The 17,681-nt window shown below is 43.1% G+C and overlaps 1 protein-coding gene across 3 annotated transcripts in view; it reads left to right on the forward strand.

Moving 5' to 3' along the window:
- The first annotated feature begins 81 nt into the window (after positions 1–81).
- Positions 82–17,681, forward strand: part of PDPR (pyruvate dehydrogenase phosphatase regulatory subunit) — a 28,015-nt gene continuing 10,415 nt past the window's right edge. Inside the window, exons 1-14 of one of the 3 annotated variants that reach the window (XM_077184923.1) lie at positions 96–158; positions 360–532; positions 917–1,216; positions 4,134–4,267; positions 5,271–5,352; positions 5,444–5,607; positions 6,589–6,710; positions 7,517–7,634; positions 9,028–9,177; positions 12,135–12,327; positions 14,108–14,232; positions 15,883–16,038; positions 16,141–16,274; positions 16,659–16,807. In XM_077184923.1, coding sequence (XP_077041038.1) covers positions 990–1,216; positions 4,134–4,267; positions 5,271–5,352; positions 5,444–5,607; positions 6,589–6,710; positions 7,517–7,634; positions 9,028–9,177; positions 12,135–12,327; positions 14,108–14,232; positions 15,883–16,038; positions 16,141–16,274; positions 16,659–16,807 — 1,754 coding nt within the window. In that variant the 5' untranslated portion in view covers positions 96–158; positions 360–532; positions 917–989. Of the gene's footprint in view, positions 533–916; positions 1,217–4,133; positions 4,268–5,270; positions 5,353–5,443; positions 5,608–6,588; positions 6,711–7,516; positions 7,635–9,027; positions 9,178–12,134; positions 12,328–14,107; positions 14,233–15,882; positions 16,039–16,140; positions 16,275–16,658; positions 16,808–17,681 lie in introns of those variants that run through there. The other 2 variants (XM_054640518.2, XM_054640520.2) reach the window with 2 other exon arrangements.

The raw sequence follows: 17,681 nt of genomic DNA on the forward strand, positions 1-17,681 counted from the left end.
TGGTGGTTTATTTCTGAGGGGACGCGCGGGGGGAGTGGCCTCGCTTGGCCACGCCCCCGGGGGTGGTCGGGGCGGGTGACGCACGCGCAGGGGCGGCTGTCGCGCGGCGGCCGCGGCCGTAAAGCGCGGAAGGTCAGGCCGGCCTCCCTCTGGCCCAGGTGAGCCGGCGCGGCCCCGCCGAGCCCGGCCCCGCTCCGCGACCCCGGCGCGGCACCGGCACCGCTCCGTGCCCTCACTCCCCGCCCGGCCGCCCTGCGGCGCGGGGTCGGGGACGCCGGCGGGGGCGAGCAGGCCGAAGCGGGGGGCCCCCAGGCCTGGGGCTCCCTGACACCCCGCGCCCTGACATCCCCGTCCCTCAGGCTGCCTGCACGGAGCGGAGTCTGCGAGTGGGGGAACCTCCGGTGCTGCTGCTGCTGGGGGAGCCGCCGCAGCAAGGCCCTGGGGTAAAGCTTGTGGTAAAGCTGTTCCCGGAGGGGCCTCTCCGGTGCCCTGTGCCAGTTACTCTGACCACAGACTTCGTTTCCTTCTTCAGGTAAAGGCCTGGCAGCGTTAATAATCAAGCTTATTTGTGCCCTAATTACTTCTGGCTTTCGGAAACATTCCAGAGCACGATCTGTGCCTGGTGGCCGTTTCAGCTCTCCTTGTCACTGGTGTGAGAGCTTTTCCACCTTTCGTTTGGTTTTTTGCTCATTGTCAAGTTGCACTGTGTCAAAACCAAAGGTGTAATGCTCTGTTCCTATTTCATGATCTAAGTTTAAGTCTTAACGGCAAGGTTGTTTGAGGAGTAACTGCCCTCCTGTTTGTTTGCTCATCAGCTTTCTCATGTCCACTTATACCCGGCACACCACGTGATGTGTCCCGCTGCCAGCCTTGTGTGTCATAAGTGGTAATGTGAGTCTCATCTTTTCCTTCCTAGAAGGAGTAGTGCTGAGGTAACATCTGAACACATCTAGGCGGTGCTTTAGGAAAGCTGACAAAGAGCAGCCGGGATGTTTCTCCGATTGCTGTCCGATATCCAGTGGCGGGCGGCTCACCCGAAATGGAGGAGGATGACCGGCTCCCAGCGAAGCACCTCCACCACAGCAGAGCCTCACCCGCTTTCCCTGCCAGCCCAGGCACAGGTTGTCATCTGTGGTGGTGGAATCATGGGCACCTCTGTGGCCTATCACCTTTCCAAGATGGGCTTTAAGGATATAGTCTTACTTGAGCAGGGCAGGTAAGGATTTTTGGTTAAAAACCTGTATTTGTTTAGGTTTAAAGCAAATTTGGGAGAGAATTTTTTAAAGGAGTTTTGGTAGGAAAGCAGATTTAATCGGCTCTTTTTTATACTGGTTTGGGAGAAAATACTTTTTTGGAGAAAGGTGGAAAAAAACTTTATTAAACAATAAAATTTAAACAATTTTAAACAATAAAATTTTTTGCTACTTTAAAAGAGATGACAAATTGAGGAAGTTTTTTTTTGGGTTGTGGCTTAGCTTATTTAGTCTTTGATTAGTTTCTTTGGTGTTGGAAATGTTGCAGGTTAGGCTCGGTTTGGTGGGCTACAGATGCAGCTGCTGGTGCTTTTCTGGGTGTTTAGTTCAGAGCAGGTTTCAAGAGGTTTAAGGAAAAGGAAAAAAACCGAACGTTTAGGGAACTTCTTTGCTTCAGCTAGCTAAAACTAACTAAAAGCAAAAGAGAGCTCTGTCTCGCTGTCTGTCCATCCACAGACAACAACAGTTTAGGAGCAGGAATGTGGAGGAGTGAGTACAGTGTCTGAAAGAAACTGCTGCTTCTCCTCTCTCCTCCTTTCACTGTCTAGAACACTCTTAAAAGTGCAAAACTTATTATTCAACATAAACAAAACTATTAAAAATAAAAGCATCATATAGTCAACTCAAAACAAAACCCAACAAAGCAAGACTTCTGTGCAGAACAATATCTGCTGTAATGTGTTATTTCTATCTCTTCACCTTTTCCCTGGGTGAAATAAGGTTATACTGAACATTAATAACAACACCAACTGCCCCTTCCTAAGCACAGGGCTGCTCTGCAAGGTGAAGAGTATCCCTTGTGTGATTGTGGTGGGGTAGCCATGGCTCATGGCCAGACTGCCACGCAGCCATGCCATTTCCCTCTGCAAAACAGAGAGAAATTAAGCTGAGAGAACCTGTGGATCAGGGTAAAGATACGGAGATTGTACTGCCATGGGAAAAACAGACTTATCTGTGGGAGAATTAATCTAAAATAATGACTCTAATTAGATTCAGGTAGTGAGAAACAAAAAGCAAGCATTAAAACACCACTTTTGTTTTGGTCGACTTTACTCCTGCACTCCAGGGTCTTCTCCTTCCCCACAGTGTCCTGAGCAGCATGAAGATGACACAGTGGGGTGTGATTAGTTCTGGGCTCCAGTGAGTGTCCTGCATGTGCTGCAGTTCCCATCAGGAGAACTCTGCTCTGGAGTGGGTTTTCCATGGTGCATGGAAAACCCTTTGGGAGTTCCTTTGGGAGATATTTAGCTGCTCTGCTGTAATCACAGGTGATCATGTAAAACAATGCAGCTGCCAAAGATGATGGACCATTTTAAAAGAACTAAAAATCCTTGTTACTCCTGCAGCCCCTGTTGACCTCTCAGAGCAGGATGCAAAGCATTACACAGCCAGCAAAGCTCCAGAGATTGCAACAGGTTATAAGCAAGCATCACTAAAACATCACCCTGTAAGCTGGTTAAATGCTCAGATTATCCACTTTGGAGGATTTAGTGGCTCTCTGTAAAATAGCCAAGACTGTTATGGTTTGGCTGAGCAGAAGTGCCCTCAGTGAGTTTGGTCAGCTCTCTGTAGCAGAGCAAGAGTTCCTGTTGAAAGCTGTGCATCCCAACATTTCCCCTTTTGTTTTAAATGTCCATTTCTGAGAGTCATTTGTGGTGTTTTAATTAAGCAGTTTGGGGATCCTGGGCATGAGACACCACTGAGACTTTAGGATTTGAAGAGGTGTTTATTGTAGCAGCTTCCAATGCCCTAAGTAAGTGCTGGACTGTTTATTTATCATCTACTTTAGAGCTTCCCACCTGATACTGCCTTCAGGAATAATTAGCCGTGGTTCCTGGAGTCTGTGTGGCTGGGAAGCAGCAGGTTCTTTCTAGCTGCAAAGAAAAGGATTTGGGTATTCTCATCTGAGACCTTGTGAGTGTGGTCATTCTGAGCAGAGTGGGTGCTGGGCTGTGTTTGCAAGGGAATGTCTTTTTTGCTAGCTTGGAGCAGGGTTTGAACAGCCCATTAAAGATCTGCAGTGAATTAAGATGCTGTGTAGGCTCAATCTGTGCATGCTCAAGGAGAAGGAGGAATATTGCAGTAGCAGAAATCTCTTATGAGGAGCACAGCACGGCAAGACTGTGCTTCTTCTCTTTGGGTTGTTGTTGAGTAGGGGTGCAGCAAATATTCCTTACCCAACTGAATCATAGATTGAATTACTGAGAGAATATAGACATGCTGGGCTGCAAGCAGTCGTGTCAAATGGAAAAATGCAAGATGGCTTCAGCAGCAGCAAAGGTAATTTGGAATTGTTGTGGAAGCAGGCTGCAAGGGAGATGCTTAAATCTAATTGCCTTGTCTTCCCCTGTCCATGCTGCATGGAGTTGTGTAGGTTTCTGTCCCTAGAGCAGCTCTTCACAAATAGCTCAATGGTTTAGAGACAGTCCTAGAAGGGATAAGAAACATGTGTCTGTCTATGGCAGTTGTTACAGGGTGAGAGGGACTTGCTCATACTGTAGTCTTCAAAGATGCAAGACAAGTTCATTTTGATTTGATGGAAATCTTTCCTGGAGAAGGAAAGAATCAGGCAGCTCACCTTAAGTGTAAGATTTTTTTTTATTTATTCAAAAAGTGTTTTCTTTGAAAAATGTCAGTTTTTAAGACTTGTTAAAGAGAAATTGTCTTGGAATGCATTGTGTTTTCAAAAGTGAGTGAAAGGAATATCATTCTAGAGGTTCTATCAGCCCTGCATCGTCCAGCTTAGTGTAGTTCTGGTGTGTTTGGGGGAGAAGTTGCTGTGTGGTTTGTGCTGCCAGTGGAGCTGCTGGAGCAGCCTGGTGTGGAGTGTGTACCTGGCAGCTGTATGATCAGGGCCCTTCTCTGCACCTTCTCCTGCAGGTTGGCTGCTGGCACCACTCGATTCTGTGCTGGCATTGTGAGCACAGCCAGGCCCGTGTCCATAGAGCTGAAGATGGCACACTATTCAAACAAGCTCTACCAGCAGCTGGAACAGGAGACAGGAGTGCAAACAGGTACTGAAAGTGCCAGCATGGAGTAATCTTTGGGAAACTGAAATACTGACACTGAAATATATGTGAATAAGCAATAAAACCACACTAACTGTGATTTTTCAGTGTCATAAGGCTTGAAAGGCCTGTTCAAAAACAATACATATGGACCTAATCAGATACAAAGTGATGTCACCAGTGTAATCAGAATGGGGAGAAGGATATCAGATGGGCAAACTGAAGGCAGACTACCTGCAAATTGTGACAGTTTGCACGTTGTCTGTAACTTGGGCAGACAAGGGAATTTCCACAAGGACATGGAAAATGTATTGCAGTGACTGGAGCAAGTTGGCCTGTTCTGTGCAGTGATTCTCCTCTCAAAAAGAAAGTGTGGTTAACAGGAGCACTGAAGCATAGGCAAAGCTGTGTCTCTTACTGAAGTCTAGCCCTGGAAATAACAAAAAAGATTATGTTTAGATTTTCCCTCTCCCTCCAAAATGTCTGGGCATGTACCTGATAGGAAGAACTTGATCACTAAAAGCTTTCTTCTGATAAGAACTTGTCATGTATGTCAGACAAATGAATACCTCAATAGAGATTCATAACTCTGCCTGCAATTAAGATGAATACTAATTTAGTGCAGGTGTTGGAGTGATATAATATCTACTTTTAGTTGATTAAGTTTTATTCTTCTGAGTAGTCATTAGATCACTTTCAACTTCTCTCTCTTTTAACAGCTACCATGTGTGAAATTCAGGGTTTTTTTTATAAACAGTATAAAAGTATATGGAGTATATGAAGTAGAAAGAGAACACAATTAAAAATTAAATTGCTTTTTTAAAAAGTTCTCTCATGCACTTTTTAATTACTAGCTCATAAGTGTTTAAAGTTATTTGAGGATGTGAGATTTCCAGGCTCCTGAGTAGTGGAAGCAACAAGTCTGCAATTGTATTAAAGCAGTGAGTCTGAGATGGAAAGGAATTGAAGATCCTGTCCAAATCTGACTTGACTTTGGTCATTGTCATAGGGTACATGAAGACAGGCTCTATTTCACTGGCTCAGACTCAGGACCGACTGATCTCTCTGAAGCGCATTGCTTCATCGCTGAAGTACGTATGAGCAGGAAATACAACTCAGCTTCTGTGTGCACCAGCTCTCCTGCAAGACAAATGACATCGTGTTTCTTCTGTTCTGTGGCAGTGTAATGGGAATACCATGTGAAATTATCAGCCCTAAGAAAGTGTCACAGCTCCACCCACTGATCAACATCCATGACCTCGTGGGGGCCATGTATGTGCCAGAAGATGCACTCGTGTCGTCTGCCAACGTGAGTCTGGCTCTGGCAACCGCTGCCTCACGCAATGGTAGGAGCTTTTTTTATCCATAGAGTGCTCTCCTGCATGATAGCTATGTTTGCATCTCTTTTGATATTCTGACTGAGCCCTGAAGACCAAACTTCTGTATTTCTGTGAAGTTCAGATTCTTTAAACCTGTTTATTTCTGAAAAAACAGGCTGATTTTTCAATATGCTGAATGTTTACAGGTTTCCTGGGATAGTTCAAGCACCTGTTTGTTGTCCGTAGTGGTTACATATTTACACCTGTTTGTTGTCCTTAGTGGTTACATATTTCTCTGAAAAAGCATGCACTCTTTCCTTCCTAGAATTGACTCATAATTACACATCAAAACAGTTAATTACCTACAAATGAAAAAGAGTGGCTGAGCCTTGTAGAGTATTTAATTGAGCACATATGCTTTGGAAATAGGTTTGGAAGTGTATTAATAAATGCTGTTTGACCAGTGTGTGGTTTAAAAGTAGGGGGAAAGGTTAAATAAGATAACAGGAAATAAAGGTCATTAAGGATAAAAGTCCATCAGATCAGAAGAAGCTGCTTAGGAAGATACCTCTCAGTTTCTTTTAGCCCAGGTTGATTACATACTGCTTATTGATTTTTTTTTTTCCACAAAATTACTTATTTCCCATAAGAGAACCAGTCATGCCATCTGAAACTACAAATTTGTTGCATAAAGGAATTGTAATAGAAAGAAGTCCATAGCTGATACTCTTTTTTTTTGTGTGTGTGTTGTTGATACTGGGGGTCTATTTATCATCCAGATTGTCACATGGGAAGAAAAACTGTACTCTTCACAGTCTCAGCCTGTACAAATTGTACATGTGATGTTTTACAAATAATAGGGTTTTGCTTAAGAATTACTGGGTCAAGAATAGAAATTTTGTCTCAAAGAGAAAATAAGCATTTTGGTTGAGCATGAGGGTTTAAAGCTAGCAGTCTGACACATTAGAAAGAAGGCTCATGGCATGCTGACTTTGTGACCCACTCCAGGTGTCCAGATTCACGAGCGGACGAGTGTCAGTCATGTCACAATCCAGAAGGGCCGGGTGACCGGAGTCGAGACTGACAGAGGGCGCATTCAATGCGAGTACTTCGTCAACTGTGCTGGCCAGGTTGAATTAGTTAAAGTTTTTCTTTGTTGTTTCTGTGGCTTAGGAATACGTGCACTTCCCTATGGTTCTTTTTTTTTTGTTTTGTTTTCCTTTTGGGATTTCTAATGTTTTGTGCTTTGGCTTGATTTGCTGGAGTAGATCAAATCATGTTGCTCATCAGCTTATCCCAGCAGGATAAGGAGAAGTGAAGGAGGAAAAGCAGTGCTTGCCATTGGCAGTGCACCAAAGGCTGGGTGTTAACCTGCTGAGAAGTATCTGCAGCTTGTTGGTACAGCTCTGTCCATGGTCTCTCTGTTGAGAGGTTCACCCTTCTGACAGGAAGAACTTTGCTTTGGCTGTTAGGGAGCCAGGCCCTTCTTTCTCACTTCCCTCATGAAAAATGTATTTGCTTTTACTCCTTAGTGTATGTCTTCTCTGCTAGAAAATACACCTGACAATTGCAGTTTCTCAGCTAGCAGCTGTCCCCCTTGTTAATAAAGGGTCTTAGTTCAGGCACCTAAATGCTGACTATTCTGCTTCTAGGTGCTGAACCTAGTACTGACTTTGGTCTACAGATCTTATTTTGCTTTTGTTTTGTAAACTACTACTTCTTAGTTTTGAGTTGGGGCCCCACTTTTCTAGTCTTTATCCAAAACAGTTCAAATTCAAAGAAAAGAGAAAAAAATTGTGTCTGTTTAATGTCTCAGGGTCTGAACCAAATCTTGGTCTTTTATGAAAGCAAAATCAGAGTGCTACTTGTGTCCTGCTCTTTTCCTAAAGCTGTTTTTTTTTCTTTTCCATTCTGACCTGCACTTTTTTGGTTTCAGTGGGCCTATGAGTTGGGCCACTCTGGGGAGGAACCAGTCCATATCCCGGTCCATGCCTGCGAACACTTCTACCTCCTGACACATCCTTTGCAGGAGCCTCTGTCAAGCAGCTTACCAAGTAAGGATTCTTCAGCTCTTCTCACTTTTCTTGGTGAATTATACCTGCCTTTCCAAGGTGACCTGTATTTTGTGACAGAAAGGCCAACCTTGGGCTATTGGTCCTCAGCTCATTTGGGATTGTGAGGTCCTTCTGTCTGAATTGCTTTGAATATCCTTTTTCAGTGGTAGAAAGAATGTCTTTCTTTAGTCTTAGGAAAGCTTTTCCTGCAGAAAATGACTTTGAGAGTTCATCAGCTTAGCAGGAGAATGACCTTGACTCTAGCTGGAATAGCAGTTGTGTCTGAGTCTTGGATTGTTGCATTTCTGGGCTGGGGAGTGTGCTAGTCTTGGCACTATGTTTTCCTTGCAGGCTGCTGGCCCCAAATGGCCCATCTATTCCTTTCCTCCAACTGAAGCTAAGGCTTTACAATGGCATTTACATGTCTATGAGCTGTAGGGGCAACCAAACACTTGAGGTAATTGCTCCTCCCCCGTGTTCTGGCTTTTGGATCTCTGAAAAAAAAGCCTTTGTGTTTGAAAACTGTGATTGACAAGTAGAAAGCTTTACTTATTTACTCTGAGTTGTTGCCAAGATTTTCTGCTTCTAGTGAGTAATGTATACACTGTCCAGGGAATTGAGATCTCTGGATGGAGTCCAAGTGCTTCACTTTTATTGGACAAATTAAAACCTCTGTATGTGGATATATATATATATATATATGTATGTATGTATGTATGTATATATTCACATATATGTATTCTCAGCTTTTCTGAACTTGGCAAAAATTGCTGTGGAGCATGTCAGGTGGAGTAACATAAATACTTCAAGTTGGCACATTACCAGTGGAAGAAGCAATCCAGTCCTGACTCCTTGTCCTCACCCCAGTGCTGCCCACCTTCTTTGTGCTGGTGGCCTGCACTAAGCTGGATCTTTTACAAATTAGCTGTTCTTAGAATAGGAAGAGAAAGAGGGGCAGGGCAGGACACGTCTTGGTGGAAGGTCTGGTCTTGGGTGCAATTTCAGTGGAACTAAGGCAGTGTAATATCTTCTCAGTGCCACAAGGATTCCGAATCCCTCTTGTGTCCTCTCAGTCCTGGGAACACTGTCCTGCTGGCTTGGGGCTCCTCAGGTTTAATTCAGTTTACTGTGCTCTCCAGAAGTTAGCATCCTGCATGGCTGTGGTGGGAGCTCATGGTTTAATCTAAACTGGCTCACCAGGGTGTCACATGAGAACCAGAACGGTGTGACAGCATGGGGCTGGGAAACTGAGACTGTCCCTTCTCCTGTTGGGAGACTGCTGGCTTGGCCTGGCATGTCACTAGGCCTCCATCATTGGTGTTTGTGGGACAACAGCCTGAGACAGATATGCCTTCTCTCAATTCCCTTCTCACCTCTTCCCTTCCCTCTGCAGCTATTGTGGACCCCGATGGCCGGATCTACATACGCAACTGGCAGGGTGGCATCCTCTCAGGAGGCTTTGAGAAAAACCCCAAACCTCTCTTCACAGAGGGACGGAACCAGCTGGAGATCCAGAACCTTCAAGAAGACTGGGATCATTTTGGTATGTTAGGGAAGAAAGGTTCCCACAGCAGTGAAACATGTGCTTCAGCAGAAGGCAGAGTTCATGGCAATGCCAGCTGTCATTGATCTGTGGGAAAGATGAACGTTCTCTCAAATTCATTTATCTCTTCATTTGTCAGTAATTTGCTGAAAAACCCTTTACCAAGGGCTGCAGTATCTGAAGGACCCTACAGGAGAGCTGGAGAGGGACTTTTGGCAGGGAGTGCTAGAACAAGGGGGAATGGCTTCCAAATGACAGAGGGCAGAATTAGATATTATTAAGACATTTGTCCCTGTGAGAGTGATGAGGCACTGGCACAAGTTGCTCAGTGTTTAAGGTCAGGTTGGATGGGACTTAGAGCACCCTGGTCTAGTGGAAGGTGTCCCTGCCATGCTGGGGTTGGAATGAGATGAGCTTTAAAGTCCCTTCCAACCTAAACCATTCCAGGATTCTGTGAGTCTGTGATATCTGTGTAGTGTTTAAAAACACCTTCTAATCTTCAGCATTTGTTACCTTCCTCTAGAGCAGCAAGGTACTACATCAGCTTCCCAGCACTGCTCTTCCATTTCAGTTGTTGACTGTCAGTGCCACATGCTGCTCCTCTTGTGACACAGTGGATCAACACTGTTGACCTGCCACATAGCTGTGGTATTTTGTTTCTGCAGCTCTCTTCATCAGGGACTGACAAGTGCATTTCTATCAGTGGCAGTTGCTTTGTGGACAGAAGTTGGTATTGTGGCTTCCCAGACTTTGTCCCACCATTGACAGTGGTTTATTATATTCCAACTTTTCTGTCTTTCTCTTCTCATTTTATTTGATTCTGATTTTGTATTCTGCGTGTATTTTTACATGGAGGGCTCTTTCTCTAGGAAAGAGCATAGCATGGTCTGTGAGTCTCTTTCTTCCCCAACCACTCCTGCCTCTTTGATACCTGGTAAGTTGGTATGTGCCTTCTCATCTTCAAATTTGCCTTGTACTCAGGAATCCAGCTTTCCCTTGTATCAGAGCTCTCTGCATCCCTTGTGAATACACATGCCTCTGTGACCCTAGGAATGGATGGAGTTTCACTGATTTCTTTCTTCAGTCATAATATGTTCTTCCAACTGTGCTTCAAGTTAAATTGAATAATTTTACTTGATTTCTGAGAGACACCATAGTGATACTGTAAAAGTTTAAACTCCAGGGGGTGAAGCCAGGGTGGGGTGCTGTTTTGTGCTGGCATATGCTAAAGGTTTTTAGATCCCTAGATGCCTAAAGACTTGCTTGAAGATATTAGCTTCAGTAATATCGAGCTCTGCACCCACTTCATTTTCAGTTTTCATTTGGATAAAATGAAAAGGCACTGCTTGCTGGCACCCCCAGATTGCCCAAGCTTCTGAAGCAGCTGCATGCTATGTTCCAGCTTTGCCCTTTTATCCGTTCAAATGTGCTGAACAGTTGAGCAGAGTCAGAGCTAACTCAGGCAGTATTTGATCCTTTTCTAGAGCCACAGTTCCTGGGGTTTGAGCTCTTGTATTACTGCTTTGATCTTTGTCATTGGAACACCTTTTGATTTTAAAATAGTCCGTGGAGTTGCTTGAATTGTACCGTGTTTGAGAACAAATCTAGCACTGATCTCTCTTTTTATCAATAGAAAAATAGCCTGTAACACCAGGCTCTCATTCTGGAATTCTAGTGCTTGAGAGAGGGAAGAGAGAGAACGGGTCAGTTCTGTTTGTAGCTTCTTAAGTAACGTGAAATCTGATTATTTTACTGCTTGTGCATAAAGCTCAGAAGTGCTCTTAGGGCTGAATCTTGAGGGCTTTTATCTGGAGTACTAAGCAGAGGTAACTTTTGGGCAACAAAAGCCAAGTAGATACCTTACCCATTTATTAATGCTCTCAAATGTCAAACTGTGAAGAGTTGCCGAAGGACTTTTCCAGCGTGTCTGGGCAGTGAAGCAGTGAGGAAATCCAATGAGGATAAATGTGAAGTGACGCAAATGCATGGGTGTGTGTGGGGGTGGTCTTGTTTTCACCATGTGACATGATGGGCTTTGAACACACCTTGGGGGGTTGTATTAGTTCTGTTAGTTCTGTGAAGACATCAGTGCAGCAGCGGTCAAAGCAAAAGACAAGTTAGGAATTACTGGGAAAGGAGCAGAAAACACAGTTCATTATGCAACACTAAATCCTTGTTTTGCCAGATGCTAGTTCCTGTTCCAGGCTCCCTGTTTCCAGAGAGTATCATAGGACTGGAGAAGGTCTGGTGGAAGAGCAGCAAGAGACTTAGCAAAGCTTGGAATAGTTTCCAGGAATGGAGTGACTGAGTGGGCTGGGGAAAGGAGATGACAGAAGGGAAATAAAGAGAGGTCTATAGAATCTGGAGTGGGATAAACAGGCTGGAAGGGGGATTCCTAACCACTGTCTCTTCTAATGGTAGGAGGCATAAAAAGAAATTGAGTGTGAGCTTTAAAACAAAAGGCAGTGATTCCTCACACAACAGATTTTAACACATGGGACTCCTTGTCTGTGTCTGTTGGATTTTTTTCATGAGGCTGGGAAAGGCTGGTCAAGTACTTAAAAGAGAGACCAATTTATGGGTTTCTAAATACAGAAAAATATACCAAATTTTTAGGAAATCCTCTGAGCTGATGGTAGGTGGAGGTTTGCAGAGTGCATGTGACAAGGCTCCTTTACATTTGCCTGGTCGTACTCCTCACTATGTATCTATTTGATGTCTGTTCCTATTTCCCCAACAAAACCGAACAGTGCTCTTGCACTGCTGAAAATAATACTGGGCTCTTGATCTGGATCAATATGGCTGCTTTTACTGTAGGCTGTGTGATCCATTTTGAGTAGTGTAATTCCAGCAAGTAAGCCATTTCTCCTGTGACTATCAAAACATGGAAGCAGTTTCCACCTGAAGCAGCGGAATTGTATTGAGACTATTTTTCTCTTTATTGTTTTGGGTCCTAGGGCCACTTCTGAGTGCCCTCCTGCGCAGGATGCCAGGTTTGGAGGCTCTGCAGATCATGCAGTTGGTGAATTGCCCAGAGTCCTTCACCCCAGACATGAGATGCATCATGGGAGAGTCACCCACTGCACGAGGCTACTTCGTTCTGGCTGGCATGAACTCAGCTGGCATCTCCTATGGTGGGGGAGCAGGCAAGTAAGTGGTCTATCTCTGTTGTGTGTGTAAGTAAGGCTTTAGCCAAGAGACTGCTCAGATGATCCTCCTGTGTACAATGTTCTGGTTGGTATTTGTCAACTCCTCTGACAAAGGCTCCTCTTTCATTTCTGACTTGAGTGAAGGAGAGGAGCAGTTGCTGTTTTCTGATCATGTTCTCCAGTGTGTCTTTAAAACCTGTGTTGGATTCTCCTCCTGTCCTGCACATCTCTCCTCTGGCATCACATCTCACTGAGCAGCTGGGGATCAAGTAAGCTTTGTTAAAGCTATGTCAGAGGAGGTTTAGGTTGGATATTAGGAAAAGGTTCTTCACCCAGAGGATGGTTGGATACTGGAACAGGCTCCCTAGGGAAGTGGTCACACCATCAAGCTCGCCAGAGTTGAAGAAGCATTTGGACAATGGTCTCAGGCACCTGGGGTAATTCTTGGGGTTATCCTGTCCAGGGCCAGGAGTTGGACTCAGTGATACGTGTGCATCCGTTCCAACTCAAGTTATTCTGTGATTCTATAACTGGTATGTTTTTTTTTTTAAACTACCATTAAGAAATAAAAGCTTAGCAAATCATATATTCCCTCATATATTCCCTCTCCTATGTATCATGATCCCCTTTATCATTTGATTGAAGTCTTTAGATCAATCAAGTTGATACAGCAGTTAATTCCTCTGAAAGCAGTGTGAATCTGTTGCTGATAAAACACCATGTATGTGATGCCAGTGCTGACAGTAGTTTCAGACTGTCCTCTACAGTAAGCTAGGGGTGTAATAATTTCTCAGGAAAATCCAGTTCCTGTGTAAATGCAGATTCTTAGACAGGCATTTAAATGTGATCTCAGCAGCAAAGTTGCTGAACGATCATTTCTCCCTCTGACTGCCATTTAATTTTGGTGACTGAGCATTCCTTCTGCCACACAGCCTTCTTAAAAAACTGCTTGTTTTTCATGCTGGTGTTAGTATCCACATTTATCTTCACTAGTTTGTCTATTGTCTAATAGTTTAACTCACCAGAGAAACAACTCATAATAATTTTTTTGTTGTCACATGAAATACAGAGAATCTTTTCAGTGAGGTTCTCTTAAGAATCAAAGTCATTTCTGAAGGTAAAAGAACTGTTTGTTCATTTGTTGCTACAGCCCCAAAATAAACAGTTGAGCTTGCTAATGTAACTTTTCATGATCAGTTCCAAACCCCTTTGTTTTGTTGTCTACTGGCTGTGAACAAAACCTTCTGCTCTGCTAAATTCTGAGTTGCCTGTGTCCGTTAGCTCTGGAGAATGCCTTCCTCCTTCACTGCTGGAAGTGTAGCTAAACATAACTTGGCTGGCCCCTTGTGCTAAATGAATGCTGTCAGTGGTAGTTTGTGGCTGAGCCTACACCAGGCAATGAGAAATAAGAAAGCAGAAACACTAAACTCCATCTGAAATGTATTTGCACCTCTTTTTGTATCAGAACCCAAGCATTTGACACAGTGTCAGCCAGGTTACCTGTCAAGGCTCTGGCTTAATTTAGCACATGTCCTGAACTTCTTGCTGCCCTGTATGCTTCACCCTAATGGGCAATTAGTAATTTAGAAATCTGGTGGATGCATTTTACAAAGGGAAACTCTCCAGATTCTGCTAGTATTTAGAATACCGTGTTAAATGTTTTCTCTCTTGCTATTTTAAGAAATTCTCAAGTCCAGACTGCTTTCCTTCTAACTTCAGAGCTACACTTTTCCTTTAAGACATTGGCTGATATCTCAGTCTGTCTTTATTTCTTCCATCAGGTACCTGGCAGAGTGGATAGTAAATGGGTATCCGTCGGAAAATGTCTGGCCCTTGGATCTGAAACGTTTTGGAACCCTTCAGAGCAGTCGCACTTTCCTCCGCCACCGTGTGATGGAAGTCATGCGTAAGTGAGGTCTCTGCGTTTAGCTCTGGCCAGGCTGTCCAAGTTTTTGCCCTTTGCTACACTGTCTCTCCTCTGCTCTCACTCTGACAAACATTTTCCTTCTTCCTGACCTCCTTCCTGGCAATGCAGCCTCTTCCCAGGAGAAAGGAAATGATGAGGGGTTTTTTTGTATGCCAGCATTCTTATTAACTTTTCTAACAAAAAAATGCTGTTGGTACCTTGCTCTCTGCTATTTCTGTGCTTTGCCTCTGATATAGGGAAATTCTGTAGGACTCCAGCCTAAAAAAGCAATGCCAAGGTCTTAACTGGGAATGTTACACTGTCTCAAAGATTGTTATTCTTTGCACATCATTACTGCGTGGCAATACCTTCACTTCCAACTTATGGCTGGGTGACCCAGTTATCTTGTATAATTCAGAAGTCTTCGTAGACATAGTGCTTTCTCCTGTCAAAGTTTGCAATAAATACCTTGCAGAATAGATTAGAGATGCCATTTTTCTTGTCTAAAGCCAGGCTTTGTTTCCTCCTGTTGTTTGAATATCTGTCATATTGTCTGAATATTGTGGATGACTTCTTTTCAAGTTCGAAATAGAAGTATGAAGTGCTCCACAAGTTGCATAACAGGAACAATTACTTGAATACCAAGTTCTAAACTAAAAACATATGCTCGGGTGAAAGCAGAGAAGCTGGGTAAACCTCTTAGCCCTGCTATATCTGGGGAATAAAAACCTTATGCTGCTTTGACCTTCTTCCCAGAAAAAAAATCACTTTATACTCTGGGCATTATTCTGCAGTTGCTTTCCAATACAAACTTCAGTTCTGATAGCCACAGTATCCCTCTAGTTTTTAGAGAGTGAACAATGTATTCCCTTTTTGAAGTGTTACATTCCCATGCTAATCTAGTCTTCCCAATACCCTCTCTTTCAGGAGTACCAATTTGAGATATTGTCAATAAATTCATTAAATTGTTAGCTATGAGGCAGAAATTATGGAAGTGTTCAATAAGAGTTAGCTGGCTTATCTTCAGTTTTAAGCAGTTTCTGACCTAGGTAGAATCTTAATATTTATAAAGTAGTAATCAAGCATTCTTAAGTTATTACTCTCCACTGATAACTAAGGAGGATGCTTAATGTTTATTAGGGTAACTTGTTTTCTAAATAAAAATATTCTATACTAGCTGTACAGACAGAGAAGCCATTTGGAAAAACTTCAATGATTACAAAAGGCTGAATTGCCAGTATTTAAGAAGGCAAATAAGATGGTCCCTGTAGCTATGCACTCTCTACCTCAGCATTAGCATTGTCAAAATATCTGATATAGTGCACTGCCAAGGAAGAATCCTGCATAATTAATGCTAGTCAGCATGACTTCATGAAAAATAGAGTTTTTGTTATTCTTACAGAACTGTCATGAGACCATAAGTATCTATAAATATAAGTGTTCTGTGCAAATATTGTTACTCTGATTTTGAAGAGCTATAAATGGATCAAAACGGATTTGTGGATTTTCAAAACCAGGAAAAGTAAGGTTGGAGCTGTTTTGAGGAAGTTTATTGATGGTTCAGATATTAATAAGTACTGATAATCTGGAAGAAAAGTTTAGATAAAGATAATCACTTTGCCTAATAAAGGATCTTTATGACCATTGCAGCTCTCATGTATGATCTGAAAGTTCCCCGCTGGGATTTCCAGACTGGCCGGCAGCTGCGCACTTCACCGCTGTACGACCGCCTGGATGCGCAGGGAGCCCGGTGGATGGAGAAGCATGGATTTGAGAGAGTCAAGTATTTTGTCCCACCTGGGAGTGGTGAGATCGTATTTTCCTCTACCTAGTGCTTCCTGATTGGTCTCTGTAAGGTCTTAATTAATCCAGTTTATTAATTTTTCCTTCGATTTTTCTTTGTATTAGATCTGCTGGATTTGGATCACAGCAAAACCTTTTACAAACCAGACTGGTTTGATATTGTGGGTGCTGAAGTCAAGTGCTGTAAGGAAGCAGTTTGTGTTATTGACATGTCATCTTTTACCAAGTTTGAAATAAGTGTAAGTACCTAGGAAGGGATCACCTGGTAAAGGTGACCTTTAGTTTATTATTGCCTGCTTTTGCAAAAAACTCTGTCCTATTGAGGATAGATAGAGGAAGTCACACTGTATGGCTAAACTCAGGTTGTACCACAGTATTTATCACAGGTTGGGTTTTGTCTGTCAAGGGCCCAGTTTATAGAAATATCAGCTTAGTCTATACATAGAATTTGACCTCTGGCACTATGGCACTGTTGTATCCTGTTACGCTCGAGATGTCAGTGTCACAATCATCACAAATTGAAATAATTTAGGCCAGGGTGTTGATGCCATCTTAAGCTGCCCCAGTGGATTTGTTTTGCTCAGGCAGCTTGTCTGACTTTCTCTTCCTTTTGATTCATGTAGTCCACCGGAGACCAGGCCCTGGAGAATCTGCAGTATCTCTTCTCAAATGACGTGGATGTGCCAGTTGGGCATGTTGTGCATACAGGAATGCTTAATGAGAAAGGAGGGTATGAGAATGACTGCAGCATAGCCCGGCTCAGCAAGCGCAGGTGGGTGTGCAGACAGCACCTTTAGCCATCACCCTTTTGGTGTTTGAGCCTTTAAGGGCTTCTTCATGAAGACCACATACTTTCATCACCACCCTGAACTAAAAAGTCTCACTTCTCCACTAGTATTCCTAATTCAGTAACTCAAGTGAAAGGGAGTTTCTGAACTTAAAAACATTGGGGAAAATAAACCTTTTTCCAAGATTACAGAGGAACATAGATTTCCTCAAAATGTTAGACCTTTAGATGTTTAATTTCTTAATTGAGGTACAAACTGTTTTTAGCAATCACTGGAGTTTATTAATTTAGGTAACTATTTAAAGTGCAAACCAACTCCTGACCAATGTCCTTACTAGAATTGTGCATTGAAAGCACTGCTTTTTGATTATTTCAATTTTCATTGCAGTGTATGTACTCTAATTCTCAGTTTTGCAGTCTTTTATCATTCTTTGTGCTCTCTCATACAAGCTGACATGATCACAGGATTTTACCCTTAGACTCACCAGTTTGGGCTCTCTTTGGCATCCGATGAAAGCTTTCTCGCTTTTAAGAACTTCATAGCCATGTCCCAGCTGAGTGTTGGATTTATGTTTCTGGATGGTTTTCTATGTGTGTTTTCACTGTATTGGTGTGAAAGCATTTTGTTGTTTCTCTTTCAATTAGAAACAGCTTTTCTTTCTCTTCCACTTCTGTCTGCATTCATGTATTGCTTGAAAGTATTGTCCTCTCTATGAAACCAGTAGCTTCTGTCCTTGCCTAGTGATTTCTACAGATGTTGATGTACTTTAACTCACAGTTTGTATCAGACACACACACAAGCAGCTCATTTTCCCATATCAAGTGGAGTTCTGTTTTTGGAAACTGTTAATAATAACCA

Source organism: Agelaius phoeniceus, chromosome 12 (assembly GCF_051311805.1).
Source record: "Agelaius phoeniceus isolate bAgePho1 chromosome 12, bAgePho1.hap1, whole genome shotgun sequence".
Classification (NCBI taxonomy): domain Eukaryota; kingdom Metazoa; phylum Chordata; class Aves; order Passeriformes; family Icteridae; genus Agelaius; species Agelaius phoeniceus.